This window comes from Diospyros lotus, chromosome 11, assembly GCF_014633365.1.
Source record: "Diospyros lotus cultivar Yz01 chromosome 11, ASM1463336v1, whole genome shotgun sequence".
NCBI lineage: Eukaryota > Viridiplantae > Streptophyta > Magnoliopsida > Ericales > Ebenaceae > Diospyros > Diospyros lotus.
Genome location: NC_068348.1, coordinates 23169138 through 23186488, shown reverse-complemented (window position 1 = coordinate 23186488; position 17351 = coordinate 23169138). Strand labels below are relative to the sequence as shown.

At 36.8% G+C, this 17351-nt stretch overlaps 2 protein-coding genes across 3 annotated transcripts in view; both read right to left on the bottom strand.

The window, feature by feature from the left end:
* Positions 1–945: 945 nt before the first annotated feature.
* Positions 946–1893, bottom strand: LOC127813449 (uncharacterized). The gene has a single exon (XM_052354410.1). The coding sequence runs from the start codon at positions 1852–1854 to the stop codon at positions 1399–1401; it is 456 nt and encodes a 151-aa protein (XP_052210370.1). The 5' UTR covers positions 1855–1893; the 3' UTR covers positions 946–1398.
* A 2149-nt stretch (positions 1894–4042) lies between these two features.
* LOC127813046 (AT-hook motif nuclear-localized protein 8-like) overlaps positions 4043–17351 on the bottom strand; it is a 30180-nt gene continuing 16871 nt past the window's right edge. The window contains exons 3-5 of one of the 2 annotated variants that reach the window (XM_052353747.1): positions 7388–7519; positions 4695–4856; positions 4043–4508 (exon numbers count right to left, since the gene is read on the bottom strand). In XM_052353747.1, coding sequence (XP_052209707.1) covers positions 4257–4508; positions 4695–4856; positions 7388–7519 — 546 coding nt within the window. In that variant the 3' untranslated portion in view covers positions 4043–4256. The remainder of the gene's footprint in view (positions 4509–4694; positions 4857–7387; positions 7520–17351) is intronic. The other variant, XM_052353746.1, reaches the window with a different exon arrangement.

The window sequence follows — 17351 nt, the reverse complement described above, 5'->3', positions numbered from 1 at the left end:
CTCGACATTGCCAGGTTTCATTCCATTGTTAAAATCCAATACTAGAAAGGGGTGGATCGTATTAGTTTATAGTTTAAGTAATCCAACAACACATTCTTCTAATAATTATCTCTTATCGTAAATCTCTTTGCCATCTCTTCAATTTGATCTCTTATTTATTTCCTCTTTTTTTTTCCTTTTCATGTGATGATAGAATTCCTACCATTACTTTCCATCATACATTATCGATTTCATCGCCATCCCTATTGAATAACCACCACGAAGCTATCGATGCCCCCTCTTTTTTTTTTATTTTGATCTTTATTCTCCTCATATTTTCTTCCTCATCGATTAACCATTATCACCCTTTGCCTCTGAGCTTTATAAGGATGCTATTTGTCCTACCATCTTTGACAGTAGGAACCCATTTGGGTAATTGCTCGTTCAATTTTTGATTTGATTTTAAGAAGAAGAAGAAGCTGCTTTGTTGACCCTCAGCTTTGGATTGTTCATCTTCTACCTCTGTTGATGGTATGCCACCAACCTCTTCCAACCTATCTTATTTTCCTTCTCATCTCTCTCCATCTCTCTTGTGAATTGACTAGATGGATTCTCCCCTAACCCCATCAGTCAATTTCAAAATACTAAGTTAATTCAAGTGAGATGCCATGCTCATAAATCACAAAAATCCTCACAACTTGACATGAATTTATAATAATTTTATACAAATTTATAATATATTTACTTAAAATTAATAATAATTCATATAGCAGATAAATTTATTATTAATTTAAATAAAATTATTAGAAATTTGAATAAAACTAATGCAAATTTATGTTAATTATTTGTCACAGCCCTATTATGTTTCTCTTGATAATAAATTAATTATCTTAATTATTATTTCTTAAATTTATAAAAAAATTAACTTAAATTTACCCTAATTAAAATTACATGGTATCCGGCCTTGGATCTAACATTATCATCATTTCATCACGGAGAGTTCTGGACCAGGAATAAAAATAAATAAAAAATGAATCGTTACAAGTTACAACAGTATGAAATAAAAAAAATAAAAAATGAAACTGAGAGAATAGAGACGTTAATTAATTAATTAATTAATTAATTAGTCAGCAATCAATGCAGGCTTGGCTTCACCATCTTCTCTTCTCAGGTCAGAAGATTTACAGAGCCGTCCGTACGTATTATTTTCTGGAAGGAAACCCCACCCCACCTCACACCCACCCACCACCATGTATGGATTTACTAACTGTAATTTTCTTATTTTCTCAGAACTAATCACATCAACTCACTAAAGTGATCTGATCTGATCAACCGACTCCAAATGATAGCAATAATATTAACAATCTTGGGATGCCCTCCCTCGCGGGGTCCCGTCGCTCGATCCCACGTATAATAATATTAACAATCTTGAGCATAGAAGTCGATGATGTCGTCGAGATCGAGCCGCGACAACGAAGACCAGTCATTGTGCATCAGCCACAGCATATGCTCAAACAAAATGGCATCCACACCCACAAATATCACTCTCCTCGTCCTCCTACCCTCCACGCCGGCCGCGCCGATCAAGCTCCGAAACGGGTGTTTTTCCAGCACGTAAGGCTCCACCAAGAACTCTCTCTTCTCCTTCCCCACGACCACGGTCACCGGGCCTTCCCCGTCCCATCCGTCAGAGTCGTCCTTCGGCAGCAGCCCGTACCGAAGCCTCGAGCCCGAGCAGCACCTTCTTAGCATGGAAACCGCCGGCGAAACCAAGCAGTCCATGATTGGAAGTCGAAACTGTAATCTGGGTGGTGGGTATTTGAGGTGGTGGTGGTGTTTATATATGGAGCGGAATTTGTGGTTAGAAATCCACATTCATATAATATAGTGTATTTATGGTATGGGAAGAAAGAGCCGTTGGAGGGATACTGATACTGAGACCCGGCCAGTTTCATTTCATAATAAATAATAAAAACAGTAGTCATTTGACTGCTTACAATCCAAACCACGTACGTACTCCAACAGCACTTCTTCCTCTTTGCTTAAAAGTGAGGATTTTTCATTTTCCACATAGAAAATGAAGTTTTGACAACTTTAAAATACCAACATTTTGTAGCCATATATTAATATTATTATGATGAGGTATATTTATTATATTTTATTTTTAATTTTAATATCAAGTATATATATATCGATTGTGTTTTAAAATCTTTTATTAATCAATAATTAATCATGTTCTAAAGCCTGAAAAATACTATAATTGTTGACGAAAGAAGTAAGAAATAAAGCAGTGCAGTGATCATAAATGAAATATATATTAATTATATTTAATATAATTATTAGTAAACATGAAATATATATAATATAAATTTAAAATTTGAGTTTGTTTGGAGCGCAGTTTTGTTTATAAGTTGAGATTTGATTTTCTCATTTCGTTCAGTTTTTTAGCACCATTAGCTACAATACACCAAAATGCTTAGATTTTTAAAAATAGTGAAGAATTGAAACCCAACTAAATAGTCTAAAACTTATAATAATCAATGGTTTTTTAAGAGATGGTTGGTGATCTAACTTCGAAGCAAATCATGAAGTGGACTTGCTGCCAACTTCATTGGAAACTACGCTCTTTGTCTTTGACAAGGCGGCCATTGATTATTTAAACAAGTGAATGAGAAAGGGACGTTGGTTTGGTTGATTCATTTTTTAGAGCCTTAAAATATGGTTATTATTATTGTTATTATTATTATATTCAATGAAGCAAAGAATAGTTATACAACTTTGATTGGAGATGGAGACCCAGTCCAGTCCAGTCCCCAAATCGTAACACCTCTGTCCAACTGATATATGAAAATAAAGAAAATCAAAATTATCAAACAAGAAAAAAGTTTTTAAGTTTCATATTTTTTAACTAAAAACAAAATCCAAACACCAAATCCAAATTGGGGGTTTACTTCAACTTTCAGTTCTATAATTATAAGAGTCCAAAGACACCCAACACTACCATAAAAGAGAAAAGAAAAAAGAAGAAAAGAAAACAGATGCCCAACACCAACACTAGAAAAAAAGAATCATGCTAAATGTAAACTCACTTTGTACATTTTGGACTACATAAAAGAGTATTATGACCAAAATGCCCTGCGTCTCACATGCACCTCACGCTCCTCTATGTGCCTCATGAAGGGTTTTTTTGTCATAATATCCCCTTATGTAGCCTAAGATATATAAAATGAATGTACCAATAGCATTTTCTAAAAAAAAACTCAAATGTAGCTCAAAGACAACTAACTAAATGTAACTGACCCTCCTCAAAACATGTTTTGAGTGCCACAGGCCACAGCCAGAGACGGACAATTGAGGAGGTCGTAGAATAATTATATAGTCTCTTGGTATAATTTTACATTTATAAAATTTTAATTTTAGTTAAGAAAGACCCATATTAGTAATATTCTTAAATATTTTTACTTTTAATATGTACTTAAAGAAAGATTTTTAAAGATCTACAGAGACCACAATGGAAGACATTGCGATAATAATATTGAATTGGGATTCAGACACGTGGCATGACAGTGATTAGATGCAGTCCTTCCAGTTTCAACTTCCCATGTATGTAGACTTATAACTGCATGACAATAAGTAAGTTTAGATACAATTTTTAAGAATAGAAACTGAATAAAATCTATAACTAGATTGTAATACCATATGGATTGGTTGGTATCACAAGACAGCAGTTGCATTAAATAATTTCTCAACTCAGCTGATAAAATCCATATGCTGCTGGCAGTGGCAGCACAAGTACTCCAAGGTACAAACCAAACCACAACCATGCCATTGCCAATCCCCGTCACAAGATTACAATGAATTAAACACTAGCATTTGATTCATGAAACAAGGCTTGTGTCTAAGCTAAACAAGCAAGCTTTCCACCGCCAAGTTACAGAAACCAAATAACTTGGCTAGAAAAATCGGCAGAAACCATAGCAAGGCAAGGCTGGAACTGGCTTTCGACTCCCTGTTAACTGTAGAGACAACTTGAGAAATGTATAACAACTGAAAGATTCTAAGCTAAAATAAATCATATAGCTCCACTTTCAATTAATCGGCCATTGTCACAGACCCAGGGTAAATAAAGGAAAAAGAAAATGGGTACCATACATAATAAAGATACCAAATTTAGACAAGTTACATTCTAGAAGAAAGACCTACAAGTTGCTGGGCTAGTCCATTGTAAATCAACCTCTAACTTCCCAACCATGTTGACAATTAGAACAAATGTATCCTCAAAGCATCTTCACGGTGGAGTTTCCCCAGCCCATGTTTGAGTACATGGGCATATTATGAAGAGGTTGGCTAGCGTTGTTGTAAGGTACTGGATCCCTGTTAAAAGAACTGCTGCCATTCTCCTCAGATGATTCGCTCGAAGGACTTGCAGCTGCAGCTGGTGCATTAAAGTTCAACATGTTGTGTGGAGGTGCAGAAGAAGACAGGGATTTTGGCTTTTTCTTGTCCGCAATGAAGCTACCCACAATAACCTGATAATACGCAAAATGGTTCAGATTTATCATACGGAAAACTCTATTTGCAACCCATTATGTGAACCTTCTCAAACTGATGTGTAAGTGATAAGACTCTATTGACAGGAACACCGGCATACAATGTTGGTGCGTATGAACAGAAATGCATAGAGAAAAATAGGCAAACGTTGGCAGAAGAAAGACCTGTACTGGTGTTGCTGCCACTAACATCCCCGCAACACCACCACCTAAAACTCGTCCATCTGGACCTGCCAAGGACACACTCAGACTACCTGTTCTATTGCGGCTACCACCACTTTCAGACATGAAGAAGGAACCTGATAAAGAGATTATTTCAAAGCGACCCTGCCCAAGGAAAATTAATGGCGTTATCTACAAAAAAATGCAGGTAAGTGCACTCAAGTTGAAGTTTTTTTTTTTTTTTTTTTTTTAAAAAAAGGGGTAAACCAGATTCAACTTCATGGCAGTAAAATAGAACTAGAAGAACATTTATTTTTATCAGCCCAAAGCCAAAAATCAGACTTATTGCCACACATAAAATGCTGAAATATAGCCTGTGACCATATAGGACAGTCAAGCATCAAAAGGGCACAAGGTTTGTTACAGTTAATATATCCCAACTTCCAAGTTGACAAAAGACCAAAACAAGGAAAATCTGCAAAGCTTTTGATGCATGTCTAAAGCATGAACAGACTCACTCATTTTCACCAAACACATTATTTAGAAATCCTCAAATACACACCTAATTGACTCAGCCAATTGCCAGTATCCTCTCAAGCATCCTTCACCAGCTAAATGCAGACAGAATTTTCTACACGACCGCTAAAAAAGATAAATGTGTGTGCGGGTGTGTGTGTGCGTGCGCGTGTGTGTGTGTGAAGGGATCATGCTAGTGGGACTAAGGCTTGTAATTGTTGTTGTTGTTGCTGCTTATCAATTGTGTCCAACAGCAATGCACAATATCAAAGGTAGATAACCTGGACAATGACTTGTTAACAATTATGCTTTGCTACACTACCACTATAGTGGATAAAGTGTAAAAAGTAATCTTATAGATGAAAACACCAGGGATGGATAAAATTAAGAAAATGGCTTTTCTTCTATAAATAAAAGTTCAATACACTATTAAATTTAAATCAACCTACAACCCACAATAACCAACTATAAGTACTTCATGAAACATCTGTCTCTTGGGTATCCAGCATTCTTCTTGTATGAGTTGCATGTTAAATCCACTAATAAGATAAAGAAATTAATGAAAAAGAAAAGGAAAATGATTAAAGATCCCCAGGGTCTAAGATTGCATCAGATGAGATGACCCAGCTGCTGACTAGAGGTCCTGAGTTTACTTATTTCTAATAAGAGTAAACTAATTCAAACTATCAAAATAAACTCTGGCAAACTATTTACACAAATGTTGACAAATCAATACATAGTATGAATATCCCGCATTGGGGGGGGGGGGGGGGGGGGGGGGGGGGGGGGGGAGTAAACCTAAAATCAACACTGCATCTTCAAACTGCATCATGTGCATAAAAGAGGGTTGAGGATTAAATTGATTGATGAAATACTTCACATGGCGAGCAAGAACTTGCAAGAAAGGTGACAGATTATGTGATAAAACATTCAATAATGTATGTGCATGCAGTGTGCCATACAGGACAATCAGCAAACAACCAGACGATTGATTTTTAGACTGTATTAACTCCTAGGAAATGAAGAAGGAAAAGAAAATATATTCATGTTGAATCATCTACACTGTTCCCAGTAATGAATCTGACAATAGGGATAAAACAGGTAATCAACTACAAGAGCAGCATAATCAACAGAGGATAGCCATGGCTTACAATGTTGATCAAACCGGAAGACTAGGATCTTTAGAAACATCTTTGATAACCAATGAGCCATACAATCAGTACATTCCAGTGCATAAGGTCATTAAATCACAAGATCTGTAGAATATCCACATACTGAACAATGACAAAGACAGTATTTCTTTAAGAAGCTGAATTTCCCACATGCAGATTTGAATTGGGATAAATATATTTTGAGTACAAAATGCAATCAACAAGTTCTTAGTTCTGTGGAAGCTAATTTTTCAGTGGGTTCAATTCTACCATTTAATAAAGAAGGCAAGAAAATTGTACAGAGGCAACCTCTGCCTTCACATTATTTGGGTTTAAGAAAATAGAATCAAAAAGAAATTCCTCACTTTATTGCAGTGAAGAACCGAAAAAAAAAAAGAAGTGCAAATCAAATCACAAAAAAAGCTTCATAAAGCTCCTCAAACAAGGAAGGTTATTTGACACCAGGAAGGTTTCTGCTTCCAGTGAAAGTCAGATATCGTGGTATCACGATTATACTTTTATATCCATGCTGATTTGTTCTTCAGTAAATCTCACCCGTCCCTCTTTAAAGTATCAATAACAAGAAATAATTATAAAGGTTTCATCAGATTTGAACAAATTATGTTCAGACCTGTAGCTTTGGCCTTAATATAAACACTGGACTTTGCAAATATCAGGGAGGATGGTTGGTTGGATTTGGGCATATTCTTACATATATCCTAAAGTCGCTAGCACTACCTTGGGACCAATTCTGGGCATACTTTAAAGTATAAAAATCGAATAGCTAGAAGAAAACTGAGAATGTCACAGAAACAGTTTTCAGATGACATTCTCTAGATTGGAAGACAAATCTAGCCATAGACAAAGACACCTTTCTAGGCCTCATATGGAACTTACATGACTACTTGTTCCAAAACCAACAGGTATACATGTATACTAGAGATAGATGCATAAATAAAAAGTAATGATAATATATACTTTAGATGCAATGATTGCACTAAAATGTATGCATATTCATTTCAAACAAACCTCGTATGTCACAATGCCCCCAGACATAGATGTCTGGCGAAGGGTGACATTGCAAACAGCACCATTTGCAGAGAGAATACAAATAGTTCGTGGTCCTTCCTGTGAAAAGGCCATTATCTTTGACGCTATGTCCTGCAAACAGGAGGCCACCGATACACATTAAACATAAGTATGACCAGAATTATTGCATACAACTAAATGGTCCAAAAATGAAGAGGAAAAGTAATAAAATGTGTGAGGAAAAGTGGCGACTAAATCTTCATGACATCATTCCGCCTATCAATGCCTCATGGAGGATTGTGGGATTAAAGAGAAATTATTCTTCATAAATTACCTTGGAAAATAGTATACAGTAATCATGTTTGAAATTTTTACTATTATATTTCCCTCTCTTTTCATGCTTTGTTCTCAGTTGATAAAGAGTTTATATTTTAGCCATACATTTTTGCTCATAGCAATTCCTCATGGACAAGGAGCTCCACATCCAAGGACCCTTTAGAAAATTATGCAGTAATGCAAAGCAAATTAACCTTATGTTCGGATGTGGGGTAAGATCAGAGAGGGGATGGAAGGGTAAAGTGTCATCTTGTTTGGGAGATCAATTAATAATGGAAGGGGCATCGAGGAGGGTACCTAATACCCTCCCCTCCCCCTCCATACCCCATTTTTAATACAGAAAAAATGGGAAAGTAGCATAAAAAATTAGTTTCATCTTGCACTTTACTATTTTGTCATTATTTTTGCAAACATCTAATATAATTCATAACCCAAATGAAACACTAAATTTTATATATAAATCATACACTTACAAACACTATCTATTCTGATCCCAGCTGATAGCAATGGCTCCAACAATGGAAACATAAACTTATAAATATAAAATGTGGAGATCATAACTTTTATTAGGCCTTGATTCTTACACAGTACATTTACATGCTCACTATTATTTTTAAATTTTCAAAACAACCAAGGAATTAAATTTAATTTTTTGACACCTCGATAATATATCACAACATATTGTAATTAAATTCATAATTTTTCATGCTTTATAAGTTTATGGAAATATTTATTTCGCATGCCAAGACGTGTTATTTAAGACAAAGCCACAACAGAAGCCTTAGGGATGGTTTTAAAGGACGGACGGACTATGAATTACTTATATACAAGTTAATAAAGACATGTATTATGGAGCAGAATTATGTGTTAAAATATGTAGAAGAGATACAAAGGCTTTTTCAATTACAATGGGATTACATCAAGTATCTACATTAAGCCCTTATCTATTTTCCCTAATAATGGGTGAACCCACTAAACATATCCAAGTAGAGGCATCATCGTGTATGTTATTTGCAAATGACAGTGTTGGTGGATGAGACAAAAGAGCGCGTGAACACTATGTTTAAGACATGTAGAAACACTTTAGAATCTAAAGGTTTTAAGTTTAAGTGAAAACCAAATATATGAAAAAGTAAGTTCAGTAGAAAATACTAGTGCGGATGATGTTAAAGTAACATTCGAAGATCACTGCCCCCAGGGCGTAGCCGGGTGGCTTTGGCGAGATGATATGAGTACCCACAAGTGTGGGAGGTCTGCAGTTCAAAACCTAGGGTGCCCGGCTCTTGATTTACCTCCTCTCCCGTGGTGTGGGGCCACTAGGGAGGGGCGTCTATTCTGGCATTATCAGACATTGGAAGATCACTTAATACCAAGAAAAGATCAATTCAATTTCTTGGACCAATAATCCAAAAAGATGGGGAGATTAATAACCATGTTACCCATGGAATTCAGACAAAATAGCGTCACGACCCCAAGGGTAGATTAGGTATAGGATATAACATGTATTAGTTAGTGGTTGTACCTTACTACTTGATAGTTTGCACCTTTACCAAGAAAGACTATAAATAGGCTGTAACCCAGAGAATTCGGGAAATTGTTGAACGAAATGATAAACTGATTTTCACTCACAAATTCTCTCTAATTTTCCTCCCCAATTCTCTATTCCCCCTCTCAAACTCCTCTATTCTCCTTCTATTCTTGTTGTCTCCCTCCATTTCTGTCTAATTCTTCCCTGTACTCTTCTCGATTTCCCATTCAAACCCTAGGTCGTGACATTTGGTATCAGAACCGATCAATAATCCACTGTGATTCCAGCAATTCTTGCTGGGAATTCATTTTCGGCTGATTTCCGACGCTTCTCTGCAGATTAATTTCCAACGATTCTTGTTTGCGATTCCGTCAAATCCTATTAACTAATCAAACGAAGTAGAGTTCGGCGATTTTGGCACCAAAGCAGAGATAGGCGAATTCCGATGATTTAGGCCGCAATTTTTGGCAAACCAGGCGAACTCAAGAAACTACAATCAATCAACGGTTCTAGGCTAGTGGTTAAGATTGCAGTGAGTAAGAAGTCGTGGATTGGAGGCAAATTTGAGTGATCAAGATCATAGCGATCCTGATCAAATCAGCAAATAGTAGTGACCCACAACGATCAACTTGGAATTGTGGATTGCTGATCCATAGCATGTGCCGACACTGATCGACAATTGGGTGCGGAACTAAACAAGTCGTAGTAGGCAATTCAAGAAGCAGCGAATACCAATGATTCCGAAAAATTCATCAGAGCTAGTGGTCCTCCGGCCATTGGACAGTGATTGGGTGAGAAGAAGGCATCAGCTAGGGTGATCGTTGAATCACCGTGATCACGACTGCGAGTAATGAACGCGCGGCGTGGAAGTAGGCCTAGGCAATCTTGAATTCGCAATGATCGCAAGCAGATAGCGATTAGTTGCTAGGGTTTGGATTGGGGTGTGGGTTGCGGCCGCTGTCAAGCTTGATTGGCAACGAATGCAATGATTCTCAGGTTGTTGATTTCTCCATTTCGACGCTGCTAATTTCTGATGCAATGAATCTGGTCATCCCTGTCTGAAATCGAAAGGTGAAGCGGACAGGCGATAGTCACTTGTGAATCAAAAGCCTCCCGTTTCTTGGAAGCTAATCGAAACTGTTAAGATCAGCGATTTTCATTGCACAACAGAAGTTTTAGTTTCAAAGTTGTGCAACAAAAGTTTGGGTTTCAGTAATTGCATAGCAGGTTTTTGAAGCAAAGATTAAGGAAGATTGTACAGAATAACAATTTCTAGAAGATTGATTTTCTGAGGCTGATCATTTTAAGAGGCGGAATTCCAAAGCTAAGGAATCTAAGGTAGCGCAGAGACAAATTCTAAAGCTGTCAGTGTTCTAAAAGGCACTAGACGCTAGTCGGGCGCCAAGTTGGGGCCTAGTGCCTAGGCGGAGCCTAGAAAATTTTGATTTTTTTTTAATCGAAGTAACTTGCAATAGAAACCTATATATATATATATATATATAACCAATAACCTCACTTAATATTCAAAATAACATAAACATATCATGCCATAACTGCAAAATAACTACAAAATAATCAAATTAAAACAATAAAATAGCAAAATAACTTTTGTTTTATAATATAATGAAAACAGAAATTATTTTCTACAAAATAACCAATAACCTCATATAATTTTTTGTTTTCAATCTTCTTCGTCATGTAAAAACACATATATTATATATAATTAATAATAATTAAAACTAAATATATATCTAATATATAAATAGAACAGAAAAATAAAATAAAATAAAAAATAAAAAACAGAAACAATATAACGGAGAGAGAGAGAAACCAATAACCAAAGACTCGGAGAGAGAGAGAGGGAGAGGTTGCGAAGGAGATGGAGCTTGACGGCGAGGACGCAGGGCGACGAGGATGTTCAGGTAGCAAGGAGGACGCGAATGGCATAGAGGCGGTGTTGATGAAGCTTGATGGCGATGGTGGAGCTGGAGGCAGCGATGGCAGTGAGTACTGGCAACCCGACGACGTTGAGGCAGTGACGACCTTGGTGTGAGAGGCTGAGAGACGAGATTAAGAAATAAAATACCCTAAAATCGGCTGATATATAAAGGAAAAATTGGGCGGCCCAGGCGGTGCGGGTTGCCTAGGCGCCACCTGGGCGCTGCCACGGCCAATTAATCGAGTCGGTGCCTAGGAGGCCCGACTAGGGCATACTCGGGGTGACCAGTGGCCGCCTAGCGCCTAGGCGGCCACCTAGAGCGATTTTTACAACACTTCATGTCTCAGGGAGAATTCTCTAGTTTCAACCAAAGTGTAGCTAAATTTGATCAAACTATGGCTAGTTGCAACCAAAAATTGGATGAATTGCTGGTATTAATCGCCAAAAGGTTACAAAAATCACCTCAAGAAGAAGAAATTATTCTTAGGAAGGAGAATCTAGTAATTTCTAAGGAAGAAGTTCACGATGTCTCAGTTGGAAGTTCTACTCGTGAGAAGTTAAATTCAAAAAATACTAACAAGGAGGATGAACTACCTGCAAAGGACCTGGTTGGAGATGAGAGGTGCAGTAAAGAATTCAATAACCTAAAGCAAGAAGGCTCCGTAACGAATTATAATGTCAGGTTTGAGGAATTTAAAGCAATGCTACTCAATTCCTATCTAATCTTGAATGAGTCTTATTTTATGTCGAGATTCATTAATGGTCTTAACGATACGATGAGGCCTATGGTGAAAATGATGTGTCCTGCCACGGTACAACAAGCAGTTGAGAAGGCTAGGCTGCAAGAGTTGGCACTTGAAGCAATTTACAGAAAGCATGGGCTGTCGCTTAAAGGTCATCTTAAGAGCAGCCAACAGATCGAAGGAGCTTCTAAGGTTGCTAATCAAGTAGTGTAGGAAGCTGATGAAGTAGCATTGGAAGAGGAGGATTGCGAGGAAGATAGTGTTCATGCAACTAATGAGAGATATGACGCTGAGGTCCTGAGAATAGGAATGGCAGATGTAAGGAATGAGGAAAAATTTGAATTGGATCAGACAATTCAGGATTATGAGAAAGGATTGGTAATTGTTGAAGAAGTTATTGAGGTTCTGTTAGAGGAAAAATCTGCTGAAAGTGACCTTTGGTGTACACTTGCAACCAGGAAGAAAAAGACGTCAGGAACAAGACTCTTATTGTCTTGATTATTCATATTTCAGTTGGAAAGCTACAATGTCAAATCAGATTTTGGCCAGCAGAGAAGTTTAAATTCCTTTCTACGATTGGAAATGATATGGTTGCAGGAATGACAAATCAATTGGAACTATTTTCAATTGCAATAGGGAAGAGGTGGATTGTTGGACTTAGTATAGTAGCAAATCATAGTACTGTTATTGTTGAGGAAAAAGAAAAGGAAAAGGAAAAGAAAAGGAAATAAGAGATAAGAATAAGAAAAGGCGAAAAAGAAACCAAATGGTGAAGATGGGCATTGGATGAAGAAACAACGGCTCGATTGTAATCAGTTTCTTGGGGATAAAAAACCTCTCAAAGAGAGGGGATTGTCACGACCCCAAGGATAGATTAGGTATAGGATATTACATGTATTAGTTAGTGGTTGTACCTTACTGCTTGATAGTTTGTACATTTACCAAGAAAGCCTATAAATAGGCTATAACCTAGAGAATTAAGGATATTGTTGAATGAAATGATAAACTGATTTTCCCTCTCAAATTCTCTCTAATTTCCCTCCCCAATTCTCTGTTCCCCCTCTCAATCTCCTTTGTTCTCCTTCTATTCTTGCGACCCTCCATTTCTATCTAATTCTTCCCTACACTCTTCTCAATTTCCCATCCAAACCCTAGGAAAACCCCAAGGTCGTGACAAATGGTTAAAATGTAAAAGTGTAACCACCGCTTTATGTGATATTATTAAGATTCCATTAAAGCTAAAAGAGAAATTTTATAAGACTACTATAAGACTAGTTTAGTTGTATGGCACAAATTGTTGAGCAATAAAGCACCCACATGTACAAAATATGAGCATAATGGAGATTGGGATGTTAAGATGGATGTGTAGCCATACAAGGAAAAATTAGAAATGAGATCATTTGTAACATATCAAAGTAGCTTCTATTGGAGATAAAATGTGTGAGCCACAATTAAAGATAGTTTGGTCATGAGGAAAGAAGATTAATAGAAGCTCCTATGGATAAAATTGAACAAATACACGGTCTTTTTTTTTTTTTTTTTTGATAAATAGAAAACCCTTTATTAAATGGAGAAGCATCCAAAACCATGATTGGAACAAAGTCCTCCAATGGAACCAAACACCCTCAGATCATCTCAATTCACCCTACCTCAAAAATTCCAAATAAAGCTACAATATCACCACCAGCCTAGACTAGAGCTGCCAAAATAATAATACAACCACCAAAAGGGAACCCATTTGAAGAGACAACAGTGGCTAACATTTCTCAAAACCAATACCACTTGAGAAGTAAGACTGATGTAGAAGGCTGAAATACCTAGCGGAAGAATCATGAACACCCTGTAAAAGCTCAGGAGAAGCTTCAACAAGCTGAAACTAGCACACATGATCCTATAAAAGCTTGATTAGCCTTTATTGGGATGAAATGTTGTTTTGATAGAAATCAACACACAGGATGTTGCATACATTATATATATATATATATATAAATATTAGCTGTATACATGCACTACAATATATACAAGCAGGTTGGAAGTTTGGGAGGGCCAGCCCCTTCATAGCTCCGCCTTTGTATTTAGCAAAAGAGGTAGAGAAAGAAGAAGAAAAACTTAGTATGTTGTTGTAGTATTTATTTCACATGACAAGAATACGATTGTCACTCTATTTTTATTACCTTACCATTTCCATTCTCTATGAAAACAAAGTAAGATTTCACTATCATCCTTTACAGTCCTCTACGTCCAAAAAATGAGAGAATAATAACCTTTACATCATTTTCCTTACCACTATATACCTTCCCCTCGCATAACCCTGCCCTCTCCCAAGCAAAACATAAGAATTATGCATGCGGAAAAAAAGAAGAAAGAGAAAACACAATACTAGAGAGAGAGAAGGCAAAGTATAGATTTTCCAATATGGATCTAATCGTGTGGCTCTTGCAATTAATGTCATGACCCACTCCCACGTCGGTAAATCACTAGGAAGGCTTTGGGTACTTTACTTGGTCTTATAATCCCAATAGTGACCTACAACTTGCACTATTGGGTGGAAACCTATGATATCCGAGCAGTATCATAGCCAACTCAAGACTATCATCAAGTGGTATGAGCCAAAAAAGTGTTTAAAATTGACTTGCGTTAGATTGAGATATGAGATTTTTGGCCTAACAATGTCAACAAGAAATTTAAAAAAAAAAAAGAGTTTGTTACAACCCAAATACCAATCTAAAACTAAAAGGAAAATTCTATAGGACAATTATAAGACCAGTCTTGTTGTAGAGCTCAGAATGTTAGGCAGTCAAATACTAGCATGAGCAAAAGACGAGCGTAGGGGAGATGAAGATGTTAAGATGGATGTGGGCCATACAAGAAAAGATAAAATTAGAAATGAGGTTATTCATAATAAGGTAGGAGTAGTGCCAATTAAGGAGAAGATGAGAGAGACCACACTAAAATGATTTGGTCATGTGAGAAGGAGACCAAAAGACGCCCCTGTGAGGAGAGTTGATAAAATGGAACAATTAGTCATAAAAAGAGGTAGAGGCAGACCTAAGAAGACTTTAGGAGAGACATTAAAGTTTGATATGAAGTGTATGGATCTCAATGAAAATATGACAAAAGATAGAAATACATGGAAGTCTAGAATTCATGTAGCCGACCCCACATAGTGGGATAAATGATGGATATGTTGTTTTTTGTTACAACCCAATCCCGCGTTAGTAGTCTACCAACAAGGTCATGGGTATATTATTTAATCCCATGAAAGTATAGTCACATTCAACCAGCACTTTTGAGTGAGGACTCGTGGTGTTGGAGCCAACTCATCCACTATTTGAGTGGGTGGAGACTAAGAAATATTTAAGACTGACTTAAGTCAAATTAGAAAAATATTTCTAGCTTAGTGAGGACATTAGGTATTAAAAGAGGGGATTATGTCACAACCCAATCAGAATTGGTGTTAAAAAAAAAAAAAAAAAAAAAACCACATCGATAGTTTATTTGGGAGGTTTAGGTAAAGTAGTCCCATAAATTCAAGTCTCTAAGAGCCAACTTCAACTAACACTTTTAAGTGAGGAAGTGGTATCATAGAAGGGGAGCTAGTCATAATCTTTAAAGCAAGGAAACTTCCTATGGATTTTCGTACTAGTGTCGTCGATGTGTTGGACACTCCAACATGCCTCTAACATGTATTGGACATGCCCACATGGTGTGCCTAACACTTTCTTAAATTTTTAAAACGATATAGGGTGGTGGACAAAGATGACTGGATTGTTAGTTGATTACTAATTATATTAGAGTTATTCATTTGGAATTTTGGCTTCCGGTTTTAAAATGCATATTATGAGTTTGGAATATAGTTTTGAATCTTTTGATACTTTATTATGCTTTAAAATATAAAAAATTAATTTATTAATTAACATATACCAACCATGTCATGTTCTACTTTTTTGAAAAATGTCATGTCCCCATGTCCCATGTCTTGTGTCCCTATGCCCAAGCCCAGGCTTCATACGTTATAATTCAATATCACATCAATAGTTTATTGGGAAGATCTTGGTTATATTACTTAATCCCCTGAATCTAAAAAACCACTTTAAACAAGCACGGTTAGGTGAGGACCTATGGTGTTACAAGTGGCATCAAAGCCAACCCAAGACCAATATCAAGTAGTTGTTGTTATTCAAGTTTTGCATTGAGTGGCTGAAAAGTTTAGAAGGACTTGGACATCCTTTTTGAGGATCATGTGCGGTAGTGGCAGTTAGGAAATTAGGCTAACTGTATATTATATTAAGTCAAGGGTAGTTAGGGAAATATCCCAGTTATATCATCCCTTGTAACTCACGCCCTTGTGTCTATAAATAAGAGGCGTAGGGTAATCTAGCGGACACTTGTGATTGATCATTCTCATTGATAGTTTTCGAGAACTGTATTGTAGGAGAAAGCCTAGAAAGATAGCCTTGTAATCTTGCAATGAGAGTTCTTGTGTATCAGTGAGGGAAGAGGGATTGTGCGAGTGTGATTCTCGTACTGTTTTCCATCAAGTTCTAGTGGACTGCTCTCTCTAAAAGAGGCTGGATGTAGGACTGATTCTATCAGTTTGAACCAGGATAAAATCTCGATGCCTATTGTGTGGTTTGATTGTTCTTAACTTTGATATTTTCAATTCTGTTTCTATTCTTTATTTTCGGTTTATGTTGTATGTCGTATCGATCAATTGTGAGGGTGATAGTTAGTGATTTGTTGGCTTCTTGGGTGACTTAGTTAGTGATTGTGCTCCCAATTCTAACAGGTGTGAACCAAGAAAGTGTTTGAGATTGACGTTAGATTACGATATAGGATTTTTGGCCCAACAATGATGCCAAGAAATAAAGAAAGTGTTTTGACTCAATCAAGTAGTCTACTGGGAGGTTTTGGATATATTACTTAAACCAATAAACCCAGGAACTTAGGAGTCACCTTCAGCCAACACTTTTCGATAAGGACCCATGATATTACAAGTGCGCATTCTAGGGGTATGATTTTGTCACAACACAACCCAATCACACATCAATAATGTACTAAAGAGATTTTGGATACATTACTTGATCCCATGACCCCCAATCTCAATTCGATCTGCACTTTTGGGTGACAATTTGGAGTGTTACAAGTGATATTAGAGCCAACTTAAGACCTACTAAGTGGGGAATGTAGGCTAGAAAAGTGTTTGAGACCAACTTATATTATATTAAGATATGAAATTTGTAGTGATGAGCACATCAAAGATTATTAAAGGAGTGGAGATTGTCACGGCCCAATCCCATATCAGTAGTTTATTAAGGAGGTCTTAGGTATATTATTTGGTCTAATGAATCCAGTAGTCATCTTCAGCTAGTACTACCCATAGAGTTGCAATTACAACCACCATTATATAGAGAATAG

Coding starts and splice junctions, on each gene's coding strand:
- LOC127813449 (XM_052354410.1), bottom strand. CDS start 1,854: ATGTGGATTTCTAACCACAAATTCCGCTCCATATATAAACACCACCAC.